Source organism: Cebidichthys violaceus, unplaced genomic scaffold, assembly GCF_023349555.1.
Source record: "Cebidichthys violaceus isolate CVI_PGR_0920_01 unplaced genomic scaffold, fCebVio1.0.p SCAF_4, whole genome shotgun sequence".
Classification (NCBI taxonomy): domain Eukaryota; kingdom Metazoa; phylum Chordata; class Actinopteri; order Perciformes; family Stichaeidae; genus Cebidichthys; species Cebidichthys violaceus.
The window spans coordinates 5,946,397-5,962,029 of NW_027176594.1; the positions used below are offsets into that span (position 1 = coordinate 5,946,397).

The 15,633-nt window shown below is 43.5% G+C and overlaps 1 protein-coding gene across 2 annotated transcripts in view; it reads left to right on the top strand.

The window, feature by feature from the left end:
* The first annotated feature begins 2,108 nt into the window (after positions 1-2,108).
* The window catches only part of bnc2 (basonuclin zinc finger protein 2), a 95,052-nt gene continuing 81,527 nt past the window's right edge, over positions 2,109-15,633 (top strand). For both annotated transcript variants that reach the window (XM_068726991.1, XM_068726992.1), the window contains exons 1-2: positions 2,109-2,192; positions 3,159-3,497. In XM_068726991.1, coding sequence (XP_068583092.1) covers positions 2,190-2,192; positions 3,159-3,497 — 342 coding nt within the window. In that variant the 5' untranslated portion in view covers positions 2,109-2,189. The remainder of the gene's footprint in view (positions 2,193-3,158; positions 3,498-15,633) is intronic.

The window sequence follows — 15,633 nt, forward strand, 5'->3', positions numbered from 1 at the left end:
CCACAAATAACAGCCATTAACCAGCCAGGTCAGAAGCTGAGCCACCAGCTTGACTTGAAACACTGAGTGCCACTCGAAGAAACCCACAGACTTGCACATTTACAGACGAGAGGGAGGAAGCGAGAGAGGGAGAGAGGGGGGAGGGAAGCGGGAGCTGGAAAAACAAAAAGGAAACTCAGCCGCTAAATTGTCACTTAATATAATTAGTCTAAGCCTCGTGCATTATGATTTCAATAAGTTGCTAAGAGCGGGCGTGCAGTACATGGACAGGAGGTGACACATTACGCCTTTTACGACAAGGCTGCTCGTGGTTTCTGACAAGGCGCAGGCCACTATGCAAAAGATATAGAACAGAATAGAAAGGGGGAGGGAGGGGAGTAAAAGAGAGACAGCAAGGTAAAGAGACCTAGAAGTGGAGAAAAACATCACAGGAGACAAAAGCAAAGGAAGACGTAGGCATGCAGAGAGGGAGATGTAAATTGAGCTTGAGACAAAGACACAATTGCACATTTTCAGAGTGGTAAGACACACACTGTATACTTTTCTCTCAGAAATCCCTTGAACATCACAGTACCAGTGTGATAATCTCAGCAAAGGTTAACAGTATACTGCCATTAGTACATCGTACAAAAGGCTTTTAACAGACATCCAAGCACCTGTCTGCAGCAATTTACCACAAAATGTGAAGTGACTTAATATATCAGAAGCCATTTAATGTTGCCAGGGCGAGAAGTTCTCTCTCTGTCGCTCTCTCTTTTGTTCCTCGGCGGTGGAGAGATCACAGTGACATCTCCCTCTCGCTGCGGACTGAGGCACCTGGTCTGTCATTTCTCTAATGATGGTGGGGTGAAGAGACTGGGCTGGAGAGGAGATGGGAGATTTAAAAGGAAGCAGATGAAAGGAGGTGTGTGTGTGTGGGGGGGGGTGTCTTCATTGTTTGAGACATGTCCTATGCTGTGTCAAAGGAAGCATAGATCTCCTTCCTCTTTTTTTTTCTTTTTTAGTTTTATCCTCCTGTGTGTCTTTTTCTCCATGTCTACCTCCCTTTACTCCTCCATCCCTCATTTTATTCCCTTACCTTTGCGGCTGTGGGGACCAATTTGGCTAAAATGGAACCTCTTCCTCATTTTTTTCTTAATTAAAATCTGAGAGCCTCCGCGGGGGGGTTTCCTGTGTGTGTGTGTGTGTGTGTGTGTGTGTGTGTGTGTGTGTGTGTGTGTGTGTGTGAGTTCGTATGCATGCTGGTGGCAGATTGCCTGCGTTCCATTAGTCTTTCATTAGAGTGGGAGAAAATCAAACAAAGGCACCAGATTTTTTAGAGATAAAACAAGTCTATTGATATTTTCTTGTTTATTTTTGTTTGTTTATTTTTTATTGCTGTCGAGCCATTTTCAGTAGTTATTAAAGAACCTTTCTGTTGAATACAATACTGCTTTTTCCCATTTTTAAACAAAGAAACAAATACTTGATAACGATCTGCAACGTGATGCTTTTGTTCAAGGTTTTTTTTCAGTAAAGTAAAAAGCTATTTTGCTGCTAAGCACCGTGTGTGTGTGTGTGTGTGTGTGTGTGTGTGTGTGTGGCGGGATGGTCCTTCAGGGGAAGTAAGTTGCTCTGAGACGTGCCGGCCGCTCGAAGCGCAAATGGTAATAAGGCAGGGGGACAAACGCTCCCCCCACCTTCTCCTGCTCTGCGATGGCGCTTGCCCCCACCTTCCTCCCCCTAGCAGAGGAGGGGTGTGTGTGTGTGTGTGTGTGTGTGTGTGTGTGTGTGTATGTGTGTGTGAGGAAGCGTGCAGCGCGATGTCACTGAGCATCTCAGAGTGGAGCGGCTCAGTTGACTCAGTTGAGCCTGCACCGGCCCGACACACACACACGCTCGCTCGCTCGCTCTCACATGCTCTCGCTCTCTCGCGCACACATACTTAGGCGCTCAGTCCAGTTCCTCAGCGGCTGCAGCGGAGTACAGAGGAATCAGAGAGAGAGAGGGAGAGAAGCAGGGAGAGAGGAAAAGAGAGAGGACAGGCGGCACGGACGTCGAGAGAGGGACACGATCTCCGAGAGAGAGAGAGAGAGAGAGAGAGAGAGAGAGAGAGAGAGAGAGAGAGAGAGAGAGAAGCGCGAGGCAGGGATAGCTGGTGGCTCACTCCCACACCTCATCTTCACTTTGCTGGGACAGGCACAGAATTGATGGTAAGAGACATTCATGCATTTTATGGGCTCAACTGCTTTAGCTGTATGGCGCGTTTCATGGGACTTTTTTGTATTTAGATTCAATTTTTTTTTGTTTACTTTTTTTTTTTTTTTTTTACATGTTTGAACACAGATTTGGTGTGAAACTGTTTATTTCAATTTTTACAGTAAGTTGATGTTTTCTGTTTCAATATAGTATACCTTTAATATTGAAGCCTCACTTATGACATTAGAAGAAAAAAAAACATGGATTACATAGAATTGTGTTTTTATCCTTATGTGTGCATGTGCTCAGTGCTGAGTGCTGAGTGCTCATGGCAGCTCCCAGGTTCTTCAACTTTTTCTACCCTACTTTTTTTTTTTTTTACTATTAGAGGTCTGTGTGTATGCATGCAGGGCAATGTGTTAGATTGTGTGTGTTCACATGTAGGTGTTTGCATTTGTGTTGAGTCCATGTCCAAGTACAAAATGACTGACAGATGGATTAAAGCAGAAACTGAGGCCATGGGCAACATCTAATTCCCATACCCCCCCCCTTTTTTTTCTTCTTTTACTCCATTCTCTCCTTCTCATCAGCCCCCCTCCTCACCTCCATCCTTCTCCTCATCCTTCCTCACCTCCAGTTCTCCGCTCCTCTTGCCCTGTCCGAGACGAGGCCCCCAAGGAAATTCACTGCAAGCCCTCTTTTCTCTCTCTCTCTCTCTCTTCTTGAGAATTAACTCCACACACACTCCTCTGCCACCAGAGCTGCCAAGAAACCTCACACACACATCTACTCCCTCAACTCTCCTCACACTGTTATCCTTCTGGTGAAGCAGGACCAGCGCAAGACTAAAAAAGAAAAGAAAAAGGAACACAACCCCAAAGAGCCCACCTTCACTGACTTTTTTGTTCTCTTCTCTCCTCCTTCACACTCCCTCATCCCTCCTGCCCTCCCTCCTCTGTCTCTCCCTCTCTCGGTCTAAGTCCAAGGAGGCAGAGTTGGATGTGAGAGGCAGTGAGTGCGACGACACAGTCCCACAAGAGCCCAGCACAGACCCGGAGCCGCCCAGGCCATCTCCAGCTAAGGCTAACGGACCCACCGCCGCCGCTGGCGTTTGCCCGAGCATCCCCTCCAGTAGCAGCAGTAGCAGCAGCAGCAGTGGTCTGGGTGGCATTAGCATCGTTAGCAGCAGCGCTGAGGGAGCAGGCGAAAGCTCCATGCAGTTCAGCACCAGACCGCCTAGTGCTGAGCAGCCGGGCTTCATGGGGACATGGCAGCAGCAGAGCACTGACAGCAACCTCCTCTACAGAATGTCCCAGCAGGTACGTCAGCTCAGCCTCACTCCTTCATCCTCTCCCTCTCTCCCTCCTCTCCTGTTCACTCGCTCCACATTCTCAGCCAAGGACTAAACTTTTATGTTTCTTCTCTTGGTGTATGTTCAGACATTGGCTGTTGTGATTCTTACTTGGTTTGTGAGTTAAGAAGAGAGTGTTTGTTTGTTTGTGTGTGTGTGTGTGTGTGTGTGTGTGTAATCTAGGGGGTGATGAGGAGAAGATGTGTGGGAAATGTTTTATTATTATATATTTTAAAATAAGAATCCCTACATGCAATTGCATTTTCGCAACTTTTTCACACTTTTGGAACACATCAGATTTGATGTTGTGTGTCTGTCTTGATGTTTTTGTTCCACACACAGTGTTTTCATTTCATGTATGCTCTGTGTGTGTGTGTGTGTTGCTTTTATTTTTTCTAATTCAATGCATGAGTCATTTTCTGCCCCATAAAAAACTAAAAATTCCATATTTTGTGTATTTGCAAAAACACACATTTTTAATGCAAAATATGCACAATATCAGAGAGGCCTAATTCATTTATTTCAGCATTTGATGGATTATCCCGTGTCCGGATTCGTTACATACATGCTTAAGTCTCCGTAATTGGTCCATGAGCGGTGTGGAGTTTAAAAGCAAGCAATAGCAGTGTTTTGGTAACCTCAGTACCGATAAAGACTCGGGAAGGGGCACCCCTCTGGGACCGGCTAATTGACTTCATGTGGCCGAGGCAGGAAGCCCCTCGCGCGGCTACAGAACAGCAGAGGAGCCGCGAATGAAAACAGGCTCGTCTGGAAAAGTAATGATGATAACAGATCGCCTCCACCGGCTGAGGGAAAGTCCACAATTCCTCCCGACATTTCTCGCCTGTTATCGTGGATGTTACACTGAATTTCTCTCTTGTTTATTAGCTTTTTAAAAAATATATTTTATTATTTTTGAGCAGCCCCCAAGTTAGAGCGTTATTTTTAAGGGACGGGGGAATTTTGTGATTTCGTGGGATAAATCAGTCAGGTAAGGAGAGGGAAGATGAGTTAGTGCAAGTGTGTGTGTGTGTGTGTGTGTGTGTGTGTGTGTGTGTGTGTGTGTGTGTGTGTGCGCGTGTGTGCGCGTGTGTGTGCGTCCGTTCGCGCGCACGTGTGTGAGGGGGAGACAGTAAAGATAGAGGATGGTTGTTAGGTTGCAGTTAATCATAGCGGGACCTGCAGGCTCCCCGTACCATACACATGCTGTTACACACTCAGACCACAGCGGCTCTTGCGCAACAGCCGCGGATCTTGGTTGTAAATGATGAGGAACTTATTTTGTCACTTTGACGATATTTAAAGGTGTTTTTTTTCAATCCCAAAGGTGTAATCCTGAAGGTGAAACCGCTGTGTTGATATTAACATATCCCTATGCAAGTTATCAAATATCACATTTCTGAAAACACATTTTCCGATATTGTTGCGTTGTTTCTTACTGAAGTGGACGCTTTTCTGCCTTTCACTCATCCTAATATCTACGAAACATAACACTTCTTTCAATGAATTGCATTCCCGCACTTTTTTTTTTTTTTTACAAATCCCTGTCCTTAAAATTGTCCTTAAGAAACGATCATAAAAAGTATTGATAAGTGAAGTGAACGAGCCGTACAGAGAACAGAGCGCTCCTCCTCTCTCTTTCGCTTTCCCGGTGTGAAGCAGGTGGATGGGCCCCTGCGCTCATCATCTGCTGGGACCCCATGTTTGCATCCCCAATTCTTTTTACAAATGCGCACCGTTGTTTCAATATAATCAGCCGAGGGACTCGCTGTTATTTATCCTTCCTCGCACCACTTAGAAGACATCTTCCCATGTTTAGTAGGCATGACATAAATTCTCCGAAGGAAGCCTGTTCCTTGACAGACTCGCCTTCTTGGAATCTAACCGATAATGACTTTGTGTTTGCCGAGGTTGGCGCACCCTGGGGTGTTAGAGGACTGAAATGCGGTATGGGCATGTGTTTTCTAAATCTCCACTCTCTCCCTTAAAGATCAACTAGGTGACACGAGGGATGCGGTATTTTATCGTTGTTAGGCCAAATTATATTTCCATGTGATCGATGGAGACGCGACACAGCTGTGCGCAGTGCGTTTAGGCAGTGGAGAGGAGCAGGGCATCAACAAGCCAGAACATTTGGCAACACTTTGAACATTTCTTGTAAAAAACACACACAAGGAATGACTTTAGAAAAATGTAAAATGTTAACATGAATGCAGGTATTTTCCTTCCACGATTGAAATGACTGAACTAAGGTGTTGGATTACAGCAGGTGTATGAACATATCGGTGCATGAACATCAGTGACCGATGAAAGTAAAGAAAGTAGAACACAGATTCTAACTATCACATTGTTAATCAGGAGATCTGATGTTTTTTTTCCTCTTCGATGTGTTTTATAACACAATCAATCAAAAAAGCAGCACCTGTCTCCTCCAGCTTGAAGAAAGATAAAACAAAAATAGATGCCAATTCGAGAACGAATATCACCTCAGAATGTATTGATTTCCTTTTTGATTGATTCCTGAATTCAAGACATGATCACGTATTTTATATTTAAGTCGTGATTTCGAACTATTTCTGATTTAATAAATTACTGTATTTCCATATTCACTTGCCTTTTCAAGACAATGAAACATTTCCCCCCGGACTATTTTGCTAGAGGGGATACTGTTACAAATGGGAGCAACAGATGAAAAATAAAGGTGAATTAAATCATTTTTATCATATTTCATTTAGTTAAGATTGCATATTGATAATCTATCGACATGCAACCGCATTTTATTATTGCATGTTTCTCTCAACTAACGAAATTAACAACAGTCGCGATTAAAGCACGACTGCAAGCGAATAATTTACACCTTTCATAAGAGGCCTTAATAGGCTTTTAATCCTTTCTTTCCTAGAACACATAGCAGGAGATTCTCAACCTCCATAATCCACGCAATTGTCAACAGGAAACAACACGAACAGCGTGCAATTTAAATGAAATCAATGAGATGGATTCGATAAATACTGCCTGTTTTCTCAGCTTCCTAATGTTCAGAAATCGGCGCAGATTTTACAAAACAATGCAAGAGGGAAGTTTCATAATTGTTTTTATGGAGGAAAAAAATACCAACATGAATTAGGAGTTGAATAATTTCCCAGGCATTACGGAGGAATAATATTTGGAGCCTTAATTGACCCGCAGCTGTACATGCTTGGCTATGAATATCGACCCTTGCAAGTTAAAAACCCCGGAGTTAAGTGATACTACGAGCCTAATTGGTTCATCAGGGATAATTCCTCCACAATACAGCAGCCGTGTATCGCGTCTCTTTTTAGATTTATATTTTCTTCTCCGCTTCAAGTCGGAGGAACGAAGGAACAACACAATGATTAGAAAAGCTCGTAAAAAATGCGCCTTAACCTCCACCTGAGGATCTGGTGCTGCCACCTAGGCTCACAGAGAGAGAGAGAGAGAGAGAGAGAGAGAGAGAGAGAGAGAGAGAGAGAGAGAGAGAGAGAGAGAGAGAAAGAGAGAGAGAGAGAGAGAGGAATGTCCTCACATCTAAAGCTATCTCTAAAATAGCATTTTCCTTTTCTTTTTACAAGGGTGCTGTAACGCGGCTTCCTTTGAAGTGCGACAGGTCGACTATGGGCCGAGACCTGGAAGAGGTACAGTGGCATTACAGCTTGCTTCTGTCTGAATACCAGTGTTTACAATGTGGATGTATTAATTAGAAATACATGTCGAATTGTACATGACAATCATATTAAGAATGCTACGAAAATAAATAATAATAATAATAAACATTTTCTTATATATTTTTTAATTTTAAGTTTTTGCATTCTTTAAATTCCACATGCATTTGGCCAATTGCTAACATTTTTCAAACCCAGATAAAAGCCTGCATTGTTGTCATTTCCCTGACATCGTGCATTTGCAAATTTAAGATCGTGAAAAAGAAAACTTTAATAAACTTAAACTGAAAAGCTGCAAAGGATTGTAATACAAATTAATATTTATATATTTCTAATGGTAATTTTAAAGTTTTTTAAAAAATGTTCCCACCTCAGTAAAAACAAAAACTGTGCTGTGATTAGTTCAAAATGCCCATTTTTATTAAAGAAACAAATTGTTGGGATTGGTCTTGTAAATATGCTAGCTCTGTTGGTTGTACAAAAAAAAATACCCTAAACATCTACTCTGAATTTGTAAAATCTGGCTTCGGTTCTTCTATTTCCGTCTTTCTTCCAATATTTTCTGGTGTATTCATGTCGTGTGTCATATTTAAACTTTTTGTTTGGAGCAATTTTACAATTATACTGGTTGATTTATTATTTCGTTAATGCAGTGCAGCCTATACAATCCTGTCCGTGTGTGTTGAACCTCTGCATGCTGTTAGCTGTGAGGACATGATGACAGACGTATTAGTGGAATAACATGCTCTGCTTTGTTTTGTCTGACTGAAGAAATGAGGTTGATATTATCCTCTTCAGTGCAGATCACAGAACGCGCTAATCTGCCTATTAACACAGTGATACACTTACAGTGGTGAGTGTGTGTCTGTGTGTGTGTGTGTGTGTGTGTGTGTGTGTGTACCAGTTGTTTTACACAGTGGGGTACAGGCGTGCTGCACATGTGGTGCATATGCATTGCTTCTTGCCATTGTGTGTGACTGGGAGGCAGTGATTTGATACATATGTGTAGAATTATCCACAGTCAGTGAATGTGCATGTGTGTCGTTACACTCAACTGTTATTATTTCCATGTCTGTCTTTGATGGGTCGTTGCACACAGAGCATATGGATGCCTATACGTACATGTATCTGGTGTCAAACGTGCATGTGTGTGCTCTGACACTCAAGTTATGTATGTGCATGTGTGCGTTAGGCGTGCGTGTCTGTGCTTTTGCCATTTCTTTTTCTGAGTGGGTGGCTAAATACTCATATGCCAGTTGTGTGAGTGTGTGCATGCGGGAGAGAGAGAGAGTTTGTGTGTGTGTGTGTGTGTGCGTGTGTGTTTCTGTGTGTTGGCTCCGGCTCCATGTGTGTGTGGGTGCGAGGTGAAGTGTCTCTTGGCTGGCCTTGGCTGGAGAGCTGGAGGAGAGCAGAGGTGAAAGAGGAGATTTGCAGAAAAGACATGCACCACTTCCCCCATTACTACTTTTTCTTTTTCTTCTTTTTCTACTGTGTCTCTGTGTCTTACTGCCTCGTCGTCTTCTTCTTCTCCTCTCACTCGCTTTTCCTTACTCTTTTACTCCCCACACCTCACCCCCTCTTTTTCTCGACTATCTTTCCCACCTAAAACTCTATCACCATCAGCCGTCCTCCACATGCTAAATCAGAGTGTTTTATTGGAAGGGGCTCTTGACATTGAATGTGTGTAACACAGGGCCACGTTGGGCGTTAGGATTACCGCCTTTAATAAGACGCAAGGACAAGTGTCAGAAGGAGCACAATGTTTCTTCAATGAGAGGAAGTGGCTGGGTGTACCTCTCAATCAAATTCAAATTAAAGCTACGTCTTCACCAGAACAGATCCGTTCTTGTCCCTCACTGTAAAGTTGTGGCTGGCTCTTACATTGTTTAATGCGATTATTGCACTATAACTGGCCTTTTTAGAGGGTCCAGATAACACAAGCAGCGCTGAGAAGGGCCACTGTGGCATTCAGTCAGCGGGCATCTCTCTCTGTCTTTTTGCAATGAAGCAATGATGACGTGAGTGTTTCCTGAAGGCAGCATTATTTCTACAAGAGAGAGCACAGAAATGGGAGAGTAAGATTGAGTGGGAAGGTGGCTGCAGCTACTTGTATATTTACTGTATTTGTGTGTGTGTGTGTGTGTGTGTGTGTGTGTGTGTGTGTGTGTGTGTACACTATTAAGAAGCCATCTAGTTTGACGGAGTAGGAGGATGTACAAGGTCCCATTCATGCTGTGGTCCCCACTATATTTACCCAGGCACCAACCAGGGAGATATGACGTCCACAACATTTTTACTTTTAACTTGTTTCAACTGGATTTTGAATTTTTTTTTGCTTGCATTACTTAACATGTCCTTTCATTTGTATCGAAATCTGAAGATAGATTTATATTATTTGTTTTCTTGTTATGCAGTTTGATGAAAATGTTTCTGTTTCATCTACGGTACACATTAACAGTATATTTTTTAGTGGATAAAAATCAATTTCCATGATTTTATTTCCATATTTTTTTTGTCAGACTGTTGAGGAAATCCGTCAATAAGACTCTTCATGCAGACACCCCCGTTTTCCTTTCTTATCCTCACCATCTCTTGCTATCGTAACCTGTTCAATTTTTTTTACTCTTTTAGCTTTATAGTACATGCATTGATCTTGCCAGAAAAAAATCTGACTCGCACATGGCCTTGATCATGTGCGTCCCGGGTCATCCAGTAACCTCTGTAGCCGCGCAGTAATGCCTGCAGGACCAGCGTTATGGGTAAGCACCGACTCTGACTCTCTGTGCGAGACCCGGGGCAACCAGCGATCAATAAGCATCATGTGAGCATCATTCACGGGTTCTATGTCAGCTGTTTCCTGTTTTTTCCTGAGGAGACGGCCGCCTCACCACCATAGTGAATGCATGAATAAGAAGAATAATGGGGAGGATACAGAACGTAGAGACACTATCATGGAAGTCAAAAGGCTTTCTTTATCATATGTCTGGCAGGGCAGCGTGTTGTGCATTTTGTGTGTGTGTGCGCACGCAAGTGTTGAGGAACGCTAGAAATGCAAAACTATCGGCTCTGCTCTTATCAGAGGGCTGATTGGTGAAATTACTACGTTTGTGTCTTTCCCAGGGACTTCTTTTAGTCCTGTGTGGGCATGTGCATGTAAAAGGAGAGAAATACAATATTGTTGTTCTTTATTTACTGTTATTATGTGAGCTGCTTTTACAAAATAATCAATAAAGTAGTGGTAATGTGAATAGAAATCTTAACATGTGACATTAAGGAGATTCATGTGGTAGTTAAGGCGGTTGAATATAGTGTTCAGTGTGGCAGTTGCATATGGGGTTTATTAAACTCAACCATGGCATGTGATTAGATCCTCACTGCACTGAAAACATAATGTTTAATAATACAAATACAAAAAATACATACTAATTGTATGGAAAAGTGTAAAGATTATATTAATATTTTTGCGTTTTTGTAGAATCGTTGGATATATTTTAGTTGATCATATATATATATATATATATATATATATATATATATATATATATATATATATATATATATATATATCGTTTTTTTCCTTTTCTCTGCTGATGGCTGTTTAAGCTACTGAACGTCACTGCTTTCACTCTCTTTTTCCTTTTTTCCTTTTCTACATTTCTTCTTTCAAAAGTGGGCTGTTGGATATTTGTCTTTGTGTAGTTTCCTGTAGTGGGGAGAAGTCGCCGGTGTGAAGAGGAAGTGTGTGTGTTTGAAGGGCCAGTCGCTAAGGATGTCACCACCCCGCCACTGGCTAATGAGGGGGACAGAAGCACAGGGCCAGGGCAACACACACACACACACACACACACAGTGATACACACACACACACACACACACACAGTGATACTCTCTGACACGGCAAGAATGCAGCAGCTGTCACCAAGGTCTAGGCAGTTATGAAAAGGTTGAAGTATAATTGTGCCTTCTGTGTATGTGTGTGTGTGTGTGTGTGTGTGTGTGTATGTGTGTGTGTGTGTGTGTGTGTGTGTGTGTGTGTGTGTGTGAGTGTAAAGTGGCAGTACCAGGGGTCACAGGGGTGTTGAGAGCTGGGAGGGGCCCATGTTGGCTTTGGTAGCCCAGAGATTGCCACCGGCAGCGAGGATCATCACACATATTGACTCAAGTGAAAGGAGAAGGAGCGAGTCGGAGGAAACATGTATATATATATATTGCTGCATAGTATTTTAAGACATGACCAGATGGCAGAGACATTGTTGTGAGAGGCAGTTCTTTCCCGTCCTGTGTCCAGAGGAAGGTGACATTAGGTGTGACCTGTGCTAAGTGACAGGAACTCGGGCATACTTTCACCGCGGCTTCTCCCTTTTCCTGTTATTCCTCAACTCCTGTTATTTTGTTTTCCTTGGAGCCGCGCCAGCGCAACGGGCAAATCGACAGCCTACTATTTTTACATCTGTCTTAAGGACCCCTGTCTGCTCGCTCTGCCTGCCAATTTGCCCCATCAGCAGTGGCAGCGAAGAAGAGCTCTCAAGGCACTGAGCCTTTCATTTTTTCTGTTGGCAGTGTGGCTAATGCTGTCACTGTTATTTGAAAAAGCACTCAGGGTGAATTGCTATTATTATTGTTAAAACCATCATCATCATCATCAGGCTTATTTATGGTTATGGATAATTATGGTGATTTTGTTCAGGGCTCACAGTTGACTCCATCTCTTTCTGCTGCTAATCCGACGTGTACTGTTGTGTGTTTGTTTGTACTGTACATTTTCGATGTGCTGGCAAATTACCAAAGTTGTTGTGCAGAGAAAATGGTTTTCCAAAAGGTAACAGTGATTTTCATGTCTGCAGTTGTGAGGTGAGGTGAACTCGTGTGCACACAGGCGAGAATAAATGTGTTACATCTCTTAATGCATAGGTTGAACTCCATGGCTTATGTGTTTTTATGTGTGAGGGGCGAGAGCGGCTTTTCTCCCCAATATTTTCTCTTTCATTTTCTGTACTATTCTCTGTTCTGTTCTGTGTCCAGCTTACCATGGAGACTTGATTGCTAGAGGCCCAGGGAGGATTTTAGGGAGGTTCTGGAGAAGGGAGGCTAGTGGTACAGGCTGTAGTAGGCTTGTAGCCAACGTACACACACACACACACACACACACACACACACACACACACACACACACACACACACACACACACACACACACACACAAGATATTCAGTCCTACAGACTTAGATACCTGCTTTCACACACTCCTATTATGTCTTTTCTTTATACTTATTTAAGTGTAAATTGCTTCCTCCCTATGCTGTCATTTTAACCCTATGAAAAAACTTAAGATTAAACTCATTAGCTACTTTTTGTTGTGAGCAAAGTGTTAAAGCAACATGTGTAACCGTTTGTTTGTGCTCTCTGCTGACTTTGTAAAGATGTTTGCGCTGTTGGATTAATAACATTTAATGGCCACTGTTAAATGCAGCTGCCTTGGCATCCCACAGCTCGTGTTTTTCTGGCAAACTGAGACTCTGGGTGGCTTTTTGTTTGTGTGTGTGTGTGTGTGTGTGTGTGTACACAGTGCAATGAAATACCACAGTGTGTGTGGCCTGGATGGGAGAGGCATTTGTGTGTATTGTCACTGAGCATACCTGTTAACACTGCTGAATGCAAACTCTCTGCATGTGAGCCGATCACATATTGAGCAGCATTGCAGTTCACTTTCTAACAATCTATAATGTCAATTAAGTCACAAATGATCTAATTAGCCTACTGTGATTCACATCAATTGGTCTGACCCTGTATCCGTGGCAACCAGCTGGGAGGGGCGGGGGGCACCACGCATGACCTCTGGCCCCACACATTGTTGGCCGTCCACCTCTTGTGACATTCATTGTGCGATTAAAGTGACGGCTTCAGTCTTTCAGAATGGGACAAAGTGAGAATTCTTGTAAAGAAAAAAAGCTGTTTTTCAGTGTGTGTTAAAAGATGTATTTTGTGTTGTTGACACTGACACACACGCACACTCTCACACACACATGTATATACTTGCTTTCTCTATGTTGATGTTTTCCTTGTAAATGGCCTGAGCCGCTTCTTCCATTGTCGGGAAACGCACTCAGCGATAAGTGCTTTGTTGGAGCATCATTCGCGGCATGATGTGTGTGACTCTGACTGGCATTTAATATTTCATGGCATTTAATCCATTTGATATGTTTCCTCCAAATACAAAAAAAAAACAAACATAAAAAATCTGGAGCTTTTGTTTCCCTTATCCAGGCCATTACTTCACAGCTTGTTGATCAGTTTAGATTTGTAAAGGGTGGCAACATGGGATTTATTACCCAGATTTACAGCTATTTTTCTGCACGACCATAAAGCTGATAAATTTAGCATCTTGATTGTGGCTAAAATGGGGCTTCATGAGGGCAAAGGTGATCCTTTGAGCGAATCAATGGGCGGCCAGATTTAACTCAATAACATAAATAATACAAGTATCATAAGCAAATGGCAGTGAGATTCATTGCAGTAAAAACGTGAAATGAGAGCACTTAAAGAGCAGCCAAGTTGACAGGATGTAGCTGCAAAGAAAGATAGCGCATTATGACAAAGAAGAGCAAAAGGAGCCGGCAGCTTGTGCATCAGTGAGAAGGTGAGGAGGAGGCTCTCTTTGAGATCAATTGGTAATAGGTTGAAGTCACAGAGGCGATTAGAGGCGTCGACTTGCCTGTGTTGTAAATGCTGTCAGATCTGTTAAAGGAAGCCTAATACCTCTCAGGTTGAAAGCTGTAATAACATCAACTGTAACTGGATCCGCGGGGAAGTGCAAGTGAGTCTGCGTGAGTGGAAAAGGAACGGGAGGAAGACGAAAGTGTTTCATTGTGTGTGTGTGTAACGTCTAGGTGTGTTTGTGTGCTTATGCGCGGTATAGAGCAGCAGCAGCAGCACGCACAAAGGCGAGAGCCGCGGGGTTGCTCCTGGCATTTTTTCGGCCACCAGATGCCTGTCACTGCTTTAAGAAAAAAAAAAAGAGCACGAGATGAGGACAAAGAGGAGGGGGGGTGGAGGCAAAAAGGGGGGGGGGGGGGGGCACCGCTGTTCAAATCATGTCACGTAGCGCTAATTCATCCAGCCTCATTAGAGAGAGGGAAGGGACCAGAGGGCCTCTCTTAGGACAGGGCCCGGGCTCAAACACACACACACACACACACACACACACACACACACACACACACACACACACACAGATATATGCATACACTCATTGTCTCAGTTTTTCTCTGGCACATACTTACACACAGATGCAATTTCTCTCTTCCTCACATACACACACAGACACACACAGAGACACGTAGACATACATACACAGATGACACTGGCACATGGCGCAGTGCGGGGGCAGTTTGGGGAATAGAAAATTGCCTTCTCAGGAAGGCCCCGGCCAATTAAGGACCTGACCGTATTGAATGTCAAGTGTTAATTTAGGCTCCCCCCTTCCACCTCCCTCCCTCCAACCCCCACCCTCACCCTTCAATTTACCAGCAGTGGTGGGGGGAGAGTGTGCGTGTGTGTCCCAGAGATGAGCAAATACATGTCAAGCCAAAGTTGATTGCCTGCTCCGTATTATGTGTCGCAGGCAAGTGGCAAATGTGCTCCCTCCTTTTAGCCTCCCGCGTACCCCCTGAGGGACGCCGCGATGGTAGGAGGAGGAGAGAGTGAGGATTAACTGTACCGCAGTGATAAGAATGGGGGGTTTTACACTGGGGAAGAAGGGGGAGAGGGAGGGAAAGGGGGGGGAGTAAAGGGGACAGGCAGGGAGAGAAGTAGAAAGAGGGCACAGGGTTTGTTTGATCTCATAGGACTGGGCGGTGACTTTGATAGTCTTTTAATTGCCTTCAATTTTGCAGAGGTGATGTCGCTGGCAGACACTCGCAGGGTAAACAGTTTTAAATAGAGAATGAGTAAATTTACTTTAGAGTTTAGAGAGCCATTTATTCAAAGGAAAAAATAAGCTCTATTAACTTTAAGAGAAACTTTAAATGATGTCAACGCGATGGCTCTGCAGTACACTCACAGCTGTTGGCATGGTCCAGGGGCAGACAAGGTTGTTTGCGAGTTGGACTGATGGTAAATGCCCACCTCCTTACCTCCATGATCTAATAGACATCCACTTAGTCTTAATGGGCAGATTCCCTTTCTCCTCTCGTGATGACTGTTGCACTCTTTAAAGGTGGAATTGCCTGATTGTCTTTCCTATCACCCCCCCCCCCCCCCCCCCCCCCCCCCCCCCTTTAGCCTCTGTATCTCATGTTCACTACCTCTCTCTTATAGAGGGGAGTATTTTTAACAAAATTAATATTAATGCATTGCTTGCATTTGCACCAAAGCCAATTCACCTGCTTTAGCCAGCCCTCTGGCTACATCTGTTAGTCAAAG